Source organism: Panthera leo, chromosome F2 (genome assembly GCF_018350215.1).
Source record: "Panthera leo isolate Ple1 chromosome F2, P.leo_Ple1_pat1.1, whole genome shotgun sequence".
In the NCBI taxonomy this organism is placed as follows: Eukaryota; Metazoa; Chordata; class Mammalia; order Carnivora; family Felidae; genus Panthera; species Panthera leo.
The window spans coordinates 71,853,165-71,865,178 of record NC_056695.1 but is presented as its reverse complement, the minus strand read 5'-3'; the positions used below and the strand labels follow the sequence as shown (position 1 = coordinate 71,865,178).

Below are 12,014 nucleotides of genomic sequence, written 5' to 3'. Positions count from 1 at the left end.
TGAAGCCTCTGCTCTTCCTACTATATGAATCGGCCTTTTCTCAGATGCCAGCTTGTTGTTAGGCCTTTGAAAGTGGCTTCAGTAATAGTTCTTTGGAGAAAGAAACCCCTCGTCGAATCATCATAGGGCCTTAGAGTAGACAAGTCCGGGTTTCCTGGAAGGAGGAAATGGGGAGTCTTGATATTAAAGATACGACAAAGCATCTGTGAATTTGGATCTGAAAACTGATTTCTTTTAAATCTCAATTTTTCAAATGCCTGCAGATGCTCTTAACGATTAACACCCTAACAAGTCACTAAGTTTATCGTCACTTTTTCTCAATCAGCCAACACTAAAAGTATTTTCATAAACTATCACACAGATGTTCACTAAGAAGGTTTGGCATTTTACTCAAAGAGCCTGAGAAACCAGTGGGACTGGACCAGGCTGAGCCTCTTGAGAAGGTGCTCGGTAGGCTGAACTTTTTAAAAGGGGTGGGGGGGGGCGGCACCTGGATGGCTCAGTCGGTTGAGCATCTGACTTCAGCTCAGGTCATGGTCTCACAGTTCATGAGTTTGAGCCTCGCGTTGGGCTCTGTGCTAACAAACAGCTCAGAGCCTGGAGCCTGCTTCAGATCTGTATCTCTCTCTCTCCGCCTCCCCTGCTCATGCTGTGCCTCTCTGTCTCTCAAAAATAAATGTTAAAAGAGGTGGGGATCAGGAGCGCAACCTTCTGAGGCACCCTGCACTGAAATACCCTTCCAGCAACTTACCACGTGTGGCTTTTGTTACTGCACCTAACTTTACTCCTCATCTGTGAAATAGGGTAATAACGGTACGCGTCTTCCGGTGTTGACAGAATTCAAGGAGCAGATGCATTTAAAGCTTTGTGGCACGTGGACCACACTGGACGTTTCATAAACTTAGCGGTTACTGTCACCATCTCGGGGAGCTGAGGTGGGTCACAGCATTGGATCCTGGAGCTACTCTGCCTGGGTTCGAATTCCAGGGGACACTGAATCCCTATGAGGCTTCCCCCGTCTAAATGAAATGGGGCTATTAACAGTCCCTAATTCATAGGTGGGTGTAAAGATTAAACTGGAACAGGTTGTGGGGCAGAATTAGTGCTCAAAAAAAGTCAGTTATTATTATTGCTATTACTGCTCTTCCCTAATGTGTTACCACCTCCATTGGAAACTGATTTACTGGAATTTTTCTTTTTTCTTTTTGTATTGCTACTTCCTTACTTCTCAAGATGCTTTGTGAACCAAGTTCAGGTACCTGTCCTCTTCACCCTGTCAGAGGTTAACAGCACCTCTGGCACCTCCAGGGCAGCGTCACCAAAGCCTAAGAATTTGATGTCTGTCTCCCTGCTTTGGGCTTTGAGGATACACAGACAGTTCCCAGGGACTGTTGTTTATCAGTCCACTCCAAAGCCCGAAGGGGCTGCGTTCGTTCGGCTGCCAGGGGGTTGGCAGGTGCACCAGAAGGCCATCAGGAGGCACAAGGCAGTCTGCACAGCAGATCGCCCGCCCCCTTCCTTGCTGCGGATTTAACAACGGGTCTCTGTGATCGGCCCTTATGGCCTCCTGAGGCTATGCTGGATTCCACCAGATTCCATATATTGTCCCCACCGCAAGAAGAGAGTATTTTCCTTTCTCCAAGAGATTAGAAGCAACGACGACTTGTCAAAGGACAAACTTGGGAGCCCATGAGACCCGGCTTCAAACCCCTGAACGATCCGTAGGACCTTGGATACGTGACATAAGCCTTTGGAGCCTCCATTTTCTCCAGTGTAAAATGGGAATGTTTGGCTCATTAAACTGTTGCGCTGATTCCAAGCAGCCATTGGGCCGGATGCTAGAGGACGGAGGATGAACTAGCCGGCCGCGCCCTCTCGGAGCTTGCAGTGACCCAGGGCTCAGAGCTCTAAGAAGTGAGCAGCATGCTGGGGTAGAAAATGAAGGGGAGCTGCCTTCGTGTGGCCAGGGAAGGCTTTTCTGAGCAGTTAGTGGTAAAACTAGGGAGGAGCAGTCCCAGCAGAGGGAAGAGGGCAGTCCACAGTCCCGAGGCCAGGAAGCACCTTCAGGGAACCCGAGATGAGCCAGTGGAGTGGCACCGCTTTCCCTACCCTGTTTGAAGAGTCTTTTGGAGGCTTAAATAACACATTCTTTGAAAGTTGTTGCCATCTGTATATTCAGGTACTAACAAAAAGAGCATTCGAGAACAAACTTAAAAACTACAGTTGATGTAGCAGAAGTTCCAGTTAAGCAAGAACCATGAAAAAATGTGTAACGACATCTTGAACCACTTACTATTTTAATCCTCTTTTGGAATTTTTCTCTCCCCCTTTTGACTGATAATTCTGCGTCCCCTCCATCCGCTTCCGGTGGTGCCATTTTTCTTCCCCTGAGCAGCCCGCTCTCACCCCACTGCCCTTGTGACCTGGCACCCTCAACCCCTTCCCTTTACAGACTAGAGCTGACTTTCATAAATTAAGTTCAAAATGTAGCCTCTGGTCCCACCAGCACTGCTGTTGAATCCTTTCTAAATTTAGTTATTTATTTTGAGAGAGCGAGCGAGCGTGTGAGGAGGAGGAGGGCCAGAGAAAGGGAGAAGAGAGAATGCCAGGCACGCTTCACACTGTCAGCACAGAGCCTGACACGGGGCTCGATCCCACGAAACGCGACATCACAACCTGAGCCGAAACCAAGACTCAGAAGCCACCCGGGCACCCCTGGTGCCGAATCTTAATAGTCACGGTCACCTGCAGAAGAAACAGCTGTTCCAGTGCAGACAGTGGTATGTGGACGTATAAAATAGCACTCTGGGAAATTCTTTCACTTCCAGTGAAATTCTTTCACTCTGGGAAAGAATTTGTTCAAATCTCAGCTTTGCTTTTTCCTTTCTCTGAAATATTTTATTTTTTGCCTTCCTGACCGTCCCGTTTCCTCATCTGTAAAATGGGTACAGTAGCAGGACCTAGTTATTAGGGTTATTGCGAGAATTAAATAACACAATTTCTAAAAATACCTAGCAGTGTAGGTGCCCAGTGAATGGATGCTGTTACCTTGCCCCAAGTGAGCCAAAATACTTCCAAAAAGCAGTTTTGATGTACTAAAATTTTAGAGATCCGATCTCTCTGCCGTGTAGGTGTTCAGTGTGTACCTAATGTCTTGCCAGAGGTTATTGTGGTTATTCATTGCGTGCCAAATATATGTGTCCCTCTAGGGCAGAGTAGGTGTCTAAATATTTATGGAGCAAAAAGTTGGCAATGGCCATAATGGTCGGAACAGCTCTGTTACCAGGCACAGAAAGGGAAGAGAGCTCTCTTATTTAACCTCTTTTCACACAACAGCCTCAGCCTGGTGGGGTCAGGCTTATTCCCCCGAGGAGTGGCTGATACTCAGTTCTGGTTTGCGAAGCAGAGCAAGTCAACAGGATGATGGAGGGAAAGAAGTTCGTTTCTGGATACTGATTCCAGCAACAGCTGTTGGCTGCTAGCCGAGAAGTATGCCTGCGCTAACAGCTTCGCACTTGCAGCGCAAACATTTCCCCGTGGCGCACACGAAGCTAAGGACCAACGTGTGCTGTTTGTTTTCTTCCCAGAGATGCAGAAACGTTCATCGGAATCAACTCCTTCCCTTTCTGCTTACGTCGCTGACAGGCTTCCTGGCTGAGCAGCCATTTTCCGTTTTGAGTGGCAGTGCATTCTGTCCCGGGGAGAATATCTTCATCACTTCTGCTCACGGAACGTGTGCAGAGCTTCCCCAGTTTGGAGTATTTCCAAAAGGGAAACATTCAAGGGTGGGTTTGCCGGGTCCGCGTGTATGTATAAAACAAACACATCTGTGTAAACTGTTAGTTGGGGAAAAAAGCACTTTGCAAAACGGTATCCACAACTTGAACGAACCCATGATTTTTTAAAAACAGACACCTCTCTCTCTAGCTCTCTGTCTCTCTCTCACACACACACCCAGACGTTTTGTTAAAGTCAGTGTATTAACAACGATCATCTCTGGGTGTGAAAGTGAGATTAACAGGTAACATTCAGTTTCTTTGTCGCACTGTGTCCCCAGTTTATGTCATTCTTGTAATGAAAAGTGAAATCTGTAGGACAAGCCTCAGAGTCTCAGGGAACAGAGCCACAAAGTCTTCAGTTTTGACACATGTCAGACCGATGTTTGGAACAGAAGCACGCGTAGCTTTTCAAAGTCCCTGCTCAGCAGCAGACCCTACCCCTCCCCCCCGCAGGGACCGTGCGTCCTGCCCTCCACTCACCACCCAGACGCCTGGGCTGAGTGAGAACACATACCCTATAGAGGTAACTTCTAGAATAATTAGTTAAAAGCCTCTCTCTTTAGCTGTATGTTGAGTCCCCAGCCCTTAGTACCACGATTGTAGCTTTGCTTCCAGCCCCCATCATCACTCGTCCATCTTACCTTCTTGGCTTCCTCCTCCAGCCACGCCCCTGCATACAAACCTAAGTGTCCACTGTTGGAATGACTCCCTTCCGGAGACTGTCCGAGCCACAGAGGCGCGGATGTGAGCTCCTTAGCGCCAATGCAGTTCTCCCCCCGACCTCCCCAGGGGGCATCGCTCCTGCCTTGGTCTCCTCTTAACCCCCACTGCCTGCACCTGCTCCTCCTCACTGTCCCCCCCTTCCCCGTCCCACCCTGTTCAGATTCCCCCTCTGGGCCCTCGCCAGGGCTGAGGCTGCCTCTCCGGAGGACTCCCCACTCAGCCCTCCCACCCCACCCCCACCCCCCGCTCCCAGGCTCCGCACACATTCCAGATCCGTGCTCGGTCCGTTTCCCGTAGCTGCTTGATGGCGCAGACCGAGTGTTCTCGCGTGTGCTTGGGATGTTGCAGAGGCTTAATAACTGTTGGGCCAAGTAAGTGAACAGGTGTATCAAATAGGCTTCTAAAATTTCTCCTCAGTTACAAAAGTAACCGGGGGAGAATCCGATGACCTGAGAAGATACCGAAGTAGAGGTGAACCTTGGACACCCTCGCTCTGTTTGTTTCTAGCCCTTACTCTTCTCAGAAGGAGACGTTCCGTCGTGCCCTGGGGCTTCTACCCTTTCCTGAGCGATTCCGCGTCGCGTCTTTCCAGGCCTGTGCCGCCTGGTGGAGCCGGGAGGAGGAGCGGGGCTTTAGTCCCTTCAGACCGGGGTTCAGCTCCAGGCTCTGCTGTCTCCTTACTGGGAGATTTTAGGAACGTGAGTTAACGTCTCTGTGCCTCCGTTTCTTCATGTTACTTAGTATAAGAGACTAGTGGCTTCCCTCACAGGTGGGAGCACACGAGGTAGTGCAGGTAAGGCAACTGGAATGCTTTCATTCATTTCGTAAACGCTTATTGAGTGCCTGCTGTATGCCAGGCACATTTTAGTGAACAAAATAGAAACGTGTGTGCCCTCAGTGGGAAGAAAGAAGGAAATAAGGAGTAATCAGAGACTGGAAGACGATAGAGCAGGTGTAAAGGGGATGCAAAGTCGCTGGAGGGTCGTCAGGCCAGGAAAGCCGCCTCTGAGGAAGTGCTGATTTTGAGAGCCCTGGAGGGAAGGACAGAGCCTGGAGATCTGGGAGGGCCACAGGGTGTGTGCATCACGGGAGGGAGGCCAGTGCCCTCACCGCCCAGCAGAGGGAGCCGCAGGCACGGTGGCAGGAGCTGGTCCAAAGGAGCCAGGAGGCAGTATTGGAGTTGAGGTACAGACTGTGGTGTTTATTCTGAGTGCGGTAGGAATCCTCACCAGTAAGGACTCGATAAGTACATGCTTTCTTCGCTCTGAGTTTTTCTTTCCTTTCCTTAAACAATATGAAAGCATTTCCTAAACTGTACCCAGTGATGTAGCCCAGGGCAAGTCATTTAGTCTTTGATTTTAGTCTGCCAAAATGCCAGCAAGATTATACCTTCTTTAATCAATATACCTATAAATTAGTACTAATGTCGAGAAAGTGCTTTGAAATTTTGGAAAGTTATACAAATGCGGATTTCTACTGTGGAATCTACAAATGTGGATTACCCTACTGATTCCTGAGCCTTCTAGGGCCTTGGTCTGCGGACTTTGGCTGAGCATACACCACTCTGGTTTCTGGTATTTGTGGGCTCAGTACTGGCTATGTTGACTGCTTCACCAGTGAAAAATTGTGTTCTTTGATTCTCAAACTCACATTTGGAGTAATAGGTCATTTGTCAGATGTCTCACTGGCATTTAGGGGAAGAACCCTTTATGTAGGCAAGATGGACCTGTGTCAAATGAAGTGCGTGTTGATGTGACAAGTGTCAGTGCAGTAGACTTGACACAATTCCGAGGAAATAAATACCATACGCCATCATCACTGGAATTATGGGCCAACCATGGAAGGACTTACACTGTATAGAACGCTTATCATCAGGAGCTTTCTGGTAGTGAACTTGGAGGCGGTCCATGCTTAGAAATGAGAGGTGAATGGCATGTTTAACTTTTCTGAATCCAGTTAATGTTACTTTTTTTCTTTCTGAAACTGTATCTGTTACTTGATTGTATCTGTTGGTTAGGTTCAGAAATACTGGAGTAATATAGATTTGGGGAGAGAAAATCATCTACACTCTCTGCTACAGAGAATTCTCTGCTACATTCATATGTGAATGGTGTCTTAAAAAGTTTTATATTTTGGGGGTGCCTGGGTTGCACCGTCATTTAAGCGTCCAGCTCTTGACCTCAGCTCAAGCCATGATCTCATGGTTTGTGAGTTCGAGCCCCACATCGGGCTGTGTACCGATGGCGTGGAGCCTGCTCGGTATTCTGTCTCTCCTTCTCTCTGCCCCTGCTTGTGGGCATTTGCACATGCTCGCTCTCGCTCTCTCTCTCTGTCTCAAAAAACATAAACTTTAAAAAATCTTAAATTTTTCCAAGAGATTTCTCAACTTTAGGGTAAGAAACCTGAAACCTCTTATTATACATAATCATCTTAAGCTTGGGAAGTTCTTCCTTATGTCTGGCTCAGATCTTCTACAATTTGAGTATATTTCTTCTTCATTCGTGCAAATGGAAAACAGCTGTTCAGCCTTCCCCCATAACAACCTTTCATGTTCTTGAGGATGGTTATTAAATCCCTCCCCAGCCTTCTTCCCTTGGGACTAAATAGTGCCTTTAACCGATCTTCAAAGTGCCCATTTTCCACTCCTTTAATCATCTCCTGGTCTTTCCTAAGCTTTTCTCCATCCTTTAAATGTGGATGCCAAATTGGAACCCAGTATTCTATGGAGAGTCTTACAGTGAACTGGGATCGCTACCTGTTCAGGCTGTCACATGTGATCGTCATTCATGTGGGACTCCAGCCCTCTCGCCAACATCCAGAAGGATGAGATGTGGGACCGACAGTTCCCTCCGCAGTTGGGCTGGGCCTGGGCGTGGCTGCAGCCGAGGATTTGGAGGCTGAGGCCTTTAGCAACCCACAAGCCAGGTGCATTCTAAGAAAAATTTACAGGCCTACAAACCCCCGCCTCCCCATCCTAAGTTTGGCAACCAGTTCTGTAGTGCGGGAACCCTTTCCCAAGTGCTGTTTCCTCTTAGGCAGAACCATCCTGCGAAGGACTTCACTGCTGGTTTCCACGCCTGAGTCAAATTTACATGCAGGCAACATGAAGTCCCTCGGGGTCTGTCACTTCCTCCCCCAGACAGCTTCCTTTTGGAACAGATCTTTTAGGACAAGTGGCATTAATCTCTGTGTCTAAACTCATTGAAAGCACAGAGGAAGGAGAATCTCACAAATTGTTCAGTGAGCTCAGGAAGGTAAACAAATTAATTGTCCAGTGTCCACTATCAAGAATGAGAGAGGTAATGTGTCATTGAAATTGTCTTAATCATGTGCCATCTCTGTTCGGGGCTTTGATTGGGTCACTGACGTGTGACCTTTTCCTATCCTCTCCCGCTCCGTTTTCCCCAAAAACTCAAGTTCCTTGGGTGTAAATGGTCCTGGTGGGGGGATTTTCAGAATCACAAGAATGGAGGCAGGTACACAGGACTAGAGTTCCATTGTTTACTTCAGCAGGCTTGTGTTCGAGCAAAGCCCAGCCTGGGCTCTCAGACACTTCCCTCCTTGGTCAGCTCCTGCAGGAAGCAGACATCTGGCATCAGCCGTTGGCCAACATGTGACCTTGGACAAATACAGGAGGGCAAGAATGAGTTTTGACCAGGGTGATTCTGTAACAAGACTCCATGTAGGCAAAGCCTAAATTAGCGTGACTCTCTAAATACTGCAGGGCCTGAATGAATGATGTGTGTGAGCAAGAGATTTGCTGACAAATGATATGAAATCCTTACTATATTTTCCCTCTCTCCAAGATTTTGGAGCTCATTCAACAATGTCTCGTTAAGCAGTGTCTCACAGGTCAATTGTCTTTGCGCTTTTGAGAGAAGTACTAAATTTTGCATTGCAACCAAAATGTGTGGGTACCTGAGACATCAGGTTTGGGATGACTGATTCCTGGGGTCATTTGGAGTCCTCTGCATTTCACAGTAAGATACAGTACGGAGAGTGCCGACTGTTCGTGCTCGGGTACGTGTAAGTTCAGAAAGGTGCATCTCCATGGAGCGTGCCCACTCTTCATTGAAAGGGAGGCGGATGATCCTGGTTCCATTCTGATTAATCACCAGGATATGCACGTACATTGCAAAGACATTTGTCAGGCCACCTAAGATCTTTGTCCTTCTTTAATGAGACTCACAATTCTAACGGGGTAAATAAAACTTCACCACACGCACTGCATGAAGCTGCCCGTCTGCCCCGCAGGCCGCGGACCCCGCAGGTGGGAAGATAATGCAACGTGTAACTTCCTCACTTCTTGTTCTAGTCTAACAGGCAACCCGCTAAGCTGAACCTCCTCACCTGCCAAGTGAAACCAAATGCCGAGGACAAGAAGTCTTTTGACCTGATATCACGTGAGTCCTTTTTCTCTCCGGGTCGGTGTGTGTGGCTTCTGACATACATCTCCATCTCCGGGCGTGCAAACAGCAGCTTTCCCAGGCAGGGCCCCTGGCGCTCCTGCACGGGCACGCTGCTACATTGACACTGAGCCCACCCGCAGGCGGGGGAAGGCATAACAGGGTCAGATCTGACCCCCAGTGGATTCGTATCGAGATCTGTACGTTAAACTAGACCAGTTCTTGACCATGAGCCCACAGTTTTATGCGCTTGGAGAGATTCTTCTAAGTACATTCCTATTTCTCTCCTAGATCTGCTGAATCACAGTCTTTGCTGTGAAGCCCAGACATGAATATTTTTAGGAAGTCCCAGGTGATTCTGATGTGTACCTGTGGTTAAGAATCTCTGGCATGGGGCGCCTGGGTGGCTCGGTTGGTTAAGCGTCCAACTCTTGATCTCAGCTCAGGTCATGATCTCACGGTGCGTGAGATCGAGCCCTGAGTTGGACTGTGCACTGATGTGCTGACGGCACAGAGCCTGCTTGGGATTTTCTCTCCTCTCTCTCTCTGCCTCTCCCTCTGCTCGCACTCTCTCTCTGTCCCAAAATAAATAAACGTTAAAAAAAAACAAAAACAGAAAACTCTCTGGCATAGACTTGGGAGTGCAGGTGTGCCCCTATAACCCTACAGCAGACCTGCCCAGAGTTTTGTCCCTGCAAAATAGGGCTCCTAAAAATCATCTTGCTTCCAAGAAAAATTGCCTTCCAGCCTCCCAAATGGACGACACTGCATGCCATCACTCTCTCACTCCATGGGTCGAAGTGTGCTTTTCCCAGTGATGAGAGCTCCTAAAGACCCTCCCATCCCCCAAGCTATGGCCTGTATCTTCATGGTTTGCAGAGAGTGGGGTAAAGATTGTTTTCCTCTAGACCAGCTCCCTGTGCTTAACCCTGGTCCCGTGGTTGCACTTACGGACCCCCGTGGTCACTGAAGGGACACCTCTTTATAAGGGAAGAGGACAGTAGGACCGATAGTGACTCACCAGTATTATGAAATCCTACATATTAACCTTCAGTATTCTCCCTTCTCTCTAGAGCCCTGTGGGGCTGTCCACCAGCTCAAGGGCACAATCTGTGTGCACAGCACAGAAATGCTTATCTGCCCCCTTGAAATCCTCTGATGGAGTTGTGTGAATAGAAGCCCCAAAACAGTTTCAACCCAAAAGCCTCAATCCGTCGTGAGACCCTTTAGATCCAAGCTGGATTATGCAGCATCTATTAAAGTTCAGAGTCCCCATGATTTTTATGACCGAGAAATTTCTCAGGCTATTGAGGAGAAAGAAATATGAAAAGTGGGAGTTATGACCCCAAAAAGCCAAGAAATCCTAGACTTGAGAGCCTGTAGCTTATTAATAATAGTCATCCGTTATTGAACATCTGATATGTGCCAGGGGCTTTGTAAACATTATGGCTGATCCTCACAAAAGCTCTATTAATTTCCTGCTTTATAGAAGAGAAGACTGAGGCTCAGAGGCATTCAGTGATTTACCCAAGGTCACACAGCAGTAAAGCAAGATTTCTCAGCCAGGGTTCTTGGGCTCAACTACGCATGGCGTGTTCTTGGACAAACACATTCTCTGTCTCTCTCTCAAGGAGATACAGGGTGTGAGTACTTGACCTGGAAGGAGATACAGGGTGTGAGTACTTAACCTGGAGCAGTCACGAAGCAAGTGACTGGTTAGTACAGAAAGGTTAGTTTGGACCTATGTTGAAGCAGTCTAGCAAATCCTGCATTTTAAGAAAGAGTGTCCATTGCATACGCCTGCCCAAACTATCCAGGTCAGGCTGTTCCCTCCTTACCCGGGTAGCAGCTTGAAGGTGCCTCTCGAGCAGGGTTGAAGCCCTACCTCCCTGAAGCCTGATTCAGCCAGAGAGCAACCTGGGTCAATGTATGCCTACTTGTGAGTTATGGATCATTGAAGAAAACGAATTTTTTTTAAAAAAAGAAACAGTAAGGGGCGCCTGGGTGGCTCAATCAGTTGGGCGTCCGACTTCAGCTCAGGTCACTATCTCGTGGTCCGTGAGTTCGAGCCCCGCATCAGGCTCTGGGCTGATGGCTCAGAGCCTGGAGCCTGCTTCCGATTCTGTGTCTCCCTCTCTCTCTGCCCCTCCCCCGTTCATGCTCTGTCTCTCTCTGTCTCAAAAATAAATAAATGTTAAAAAAATTAAAAAAAAAAAAAAAGAAAGAAACAGTAAAAGGCAAATTTAAAATGACAAGTAAAATATTGAACTGGCAGCCAGCAGTCTCCGGTTGGCCAGCTGGTCACTGAAATCCACTTTGATCACATGGGATCTCTCCCCCTTCCCATTTTTTTTTTTTTTTTTCACAAAAAGTGCCCAATACCAGGTATTTGCAGTTATTTTATTGTATTACTCTTGCACTTCAGAAAAACAATACCGACAAAGTGAATTGTGTAACTGCTAAATCAAAATGGTGTAAAAACAAATTATACTAAGATTTTACTTTTATGGTGTTGTTTTTTTTTTCTCCAGAAACTTTTCATAATTTACATTATACCTGCAGGTGTTCTGCTTTCTAAAGTCTGCCTCTTTTTCTGTTTTGTGTTGTAGATAATAGGACGTATCACTTTCAGGCAGAGGATGAGCAGGATTATGTAGCGTAAGTAGTTCTGATATAATGGCCCGGGGTCCTGAGCCGAACAGGCACCTCTCTCCTGTACCGTGTACCTTGAAGTCTCCTTTTTATTACCGAGAACCTCTCCTCGTGGCTCCGCACGCTCGCGTCTCACCCGTGGCCCTCCACCTGTCACTCCTCTCTCTGTCCGGGAACTCAGTGGACTCCCACGCTCCCTTCAGGATTCGGCTCAGGCCTCGCCACTCAGGGGCTCTGTTCCTTCCGTCACCCCTGGGCCTGCTCACACTCCTTGATGAGCCTCGGGTTCGGTCTGAGCCCTTTACGGACTGAGAGTTCCCCAGGGCAAGGACCGTGCCTTACTCACCTTTAATCACATCGCCTGCACGTCACCCGGTGCTGAACCAGCCTGCCGGGTGCTTGGCTGTTACCTGAGGGGAGCGGGAGAGCCTGGCCCTGCGGGAACAGGACAGGC

General features: G+C 48.0%; 1 protein-coding gene across 5 annotated transcripts in view; it reads left to right on the top strand.

Annotated features, from left to right (window-relative positions):
- Positions 1-12,014, top strand: part of ASAP1 (ArfGAP with SH3 domain, ankyrin repeat and PH domain 1) — a 311,003-nt gene that overhangs the window by 247,983 nt on the left and 51,006 nt on the right. For all 5 annotated transcript variants that reach the window (XM_042923771.1, XM_042923770.1, XM_042923769.1 and 2 more), the window contains 2 exons: positions 8,818-8,905; positions 11,518-11,566. In XM_042923771.1, coding sequence (XP_042779705.1) covers positions 8,818-8,905; positions 11,518-11,566 — 137 coding nt within the window. The remainder of the gene's footprint in view (positions 1-8,817; positions 8,906-11,517; positions 11,567-12,014) is intronic.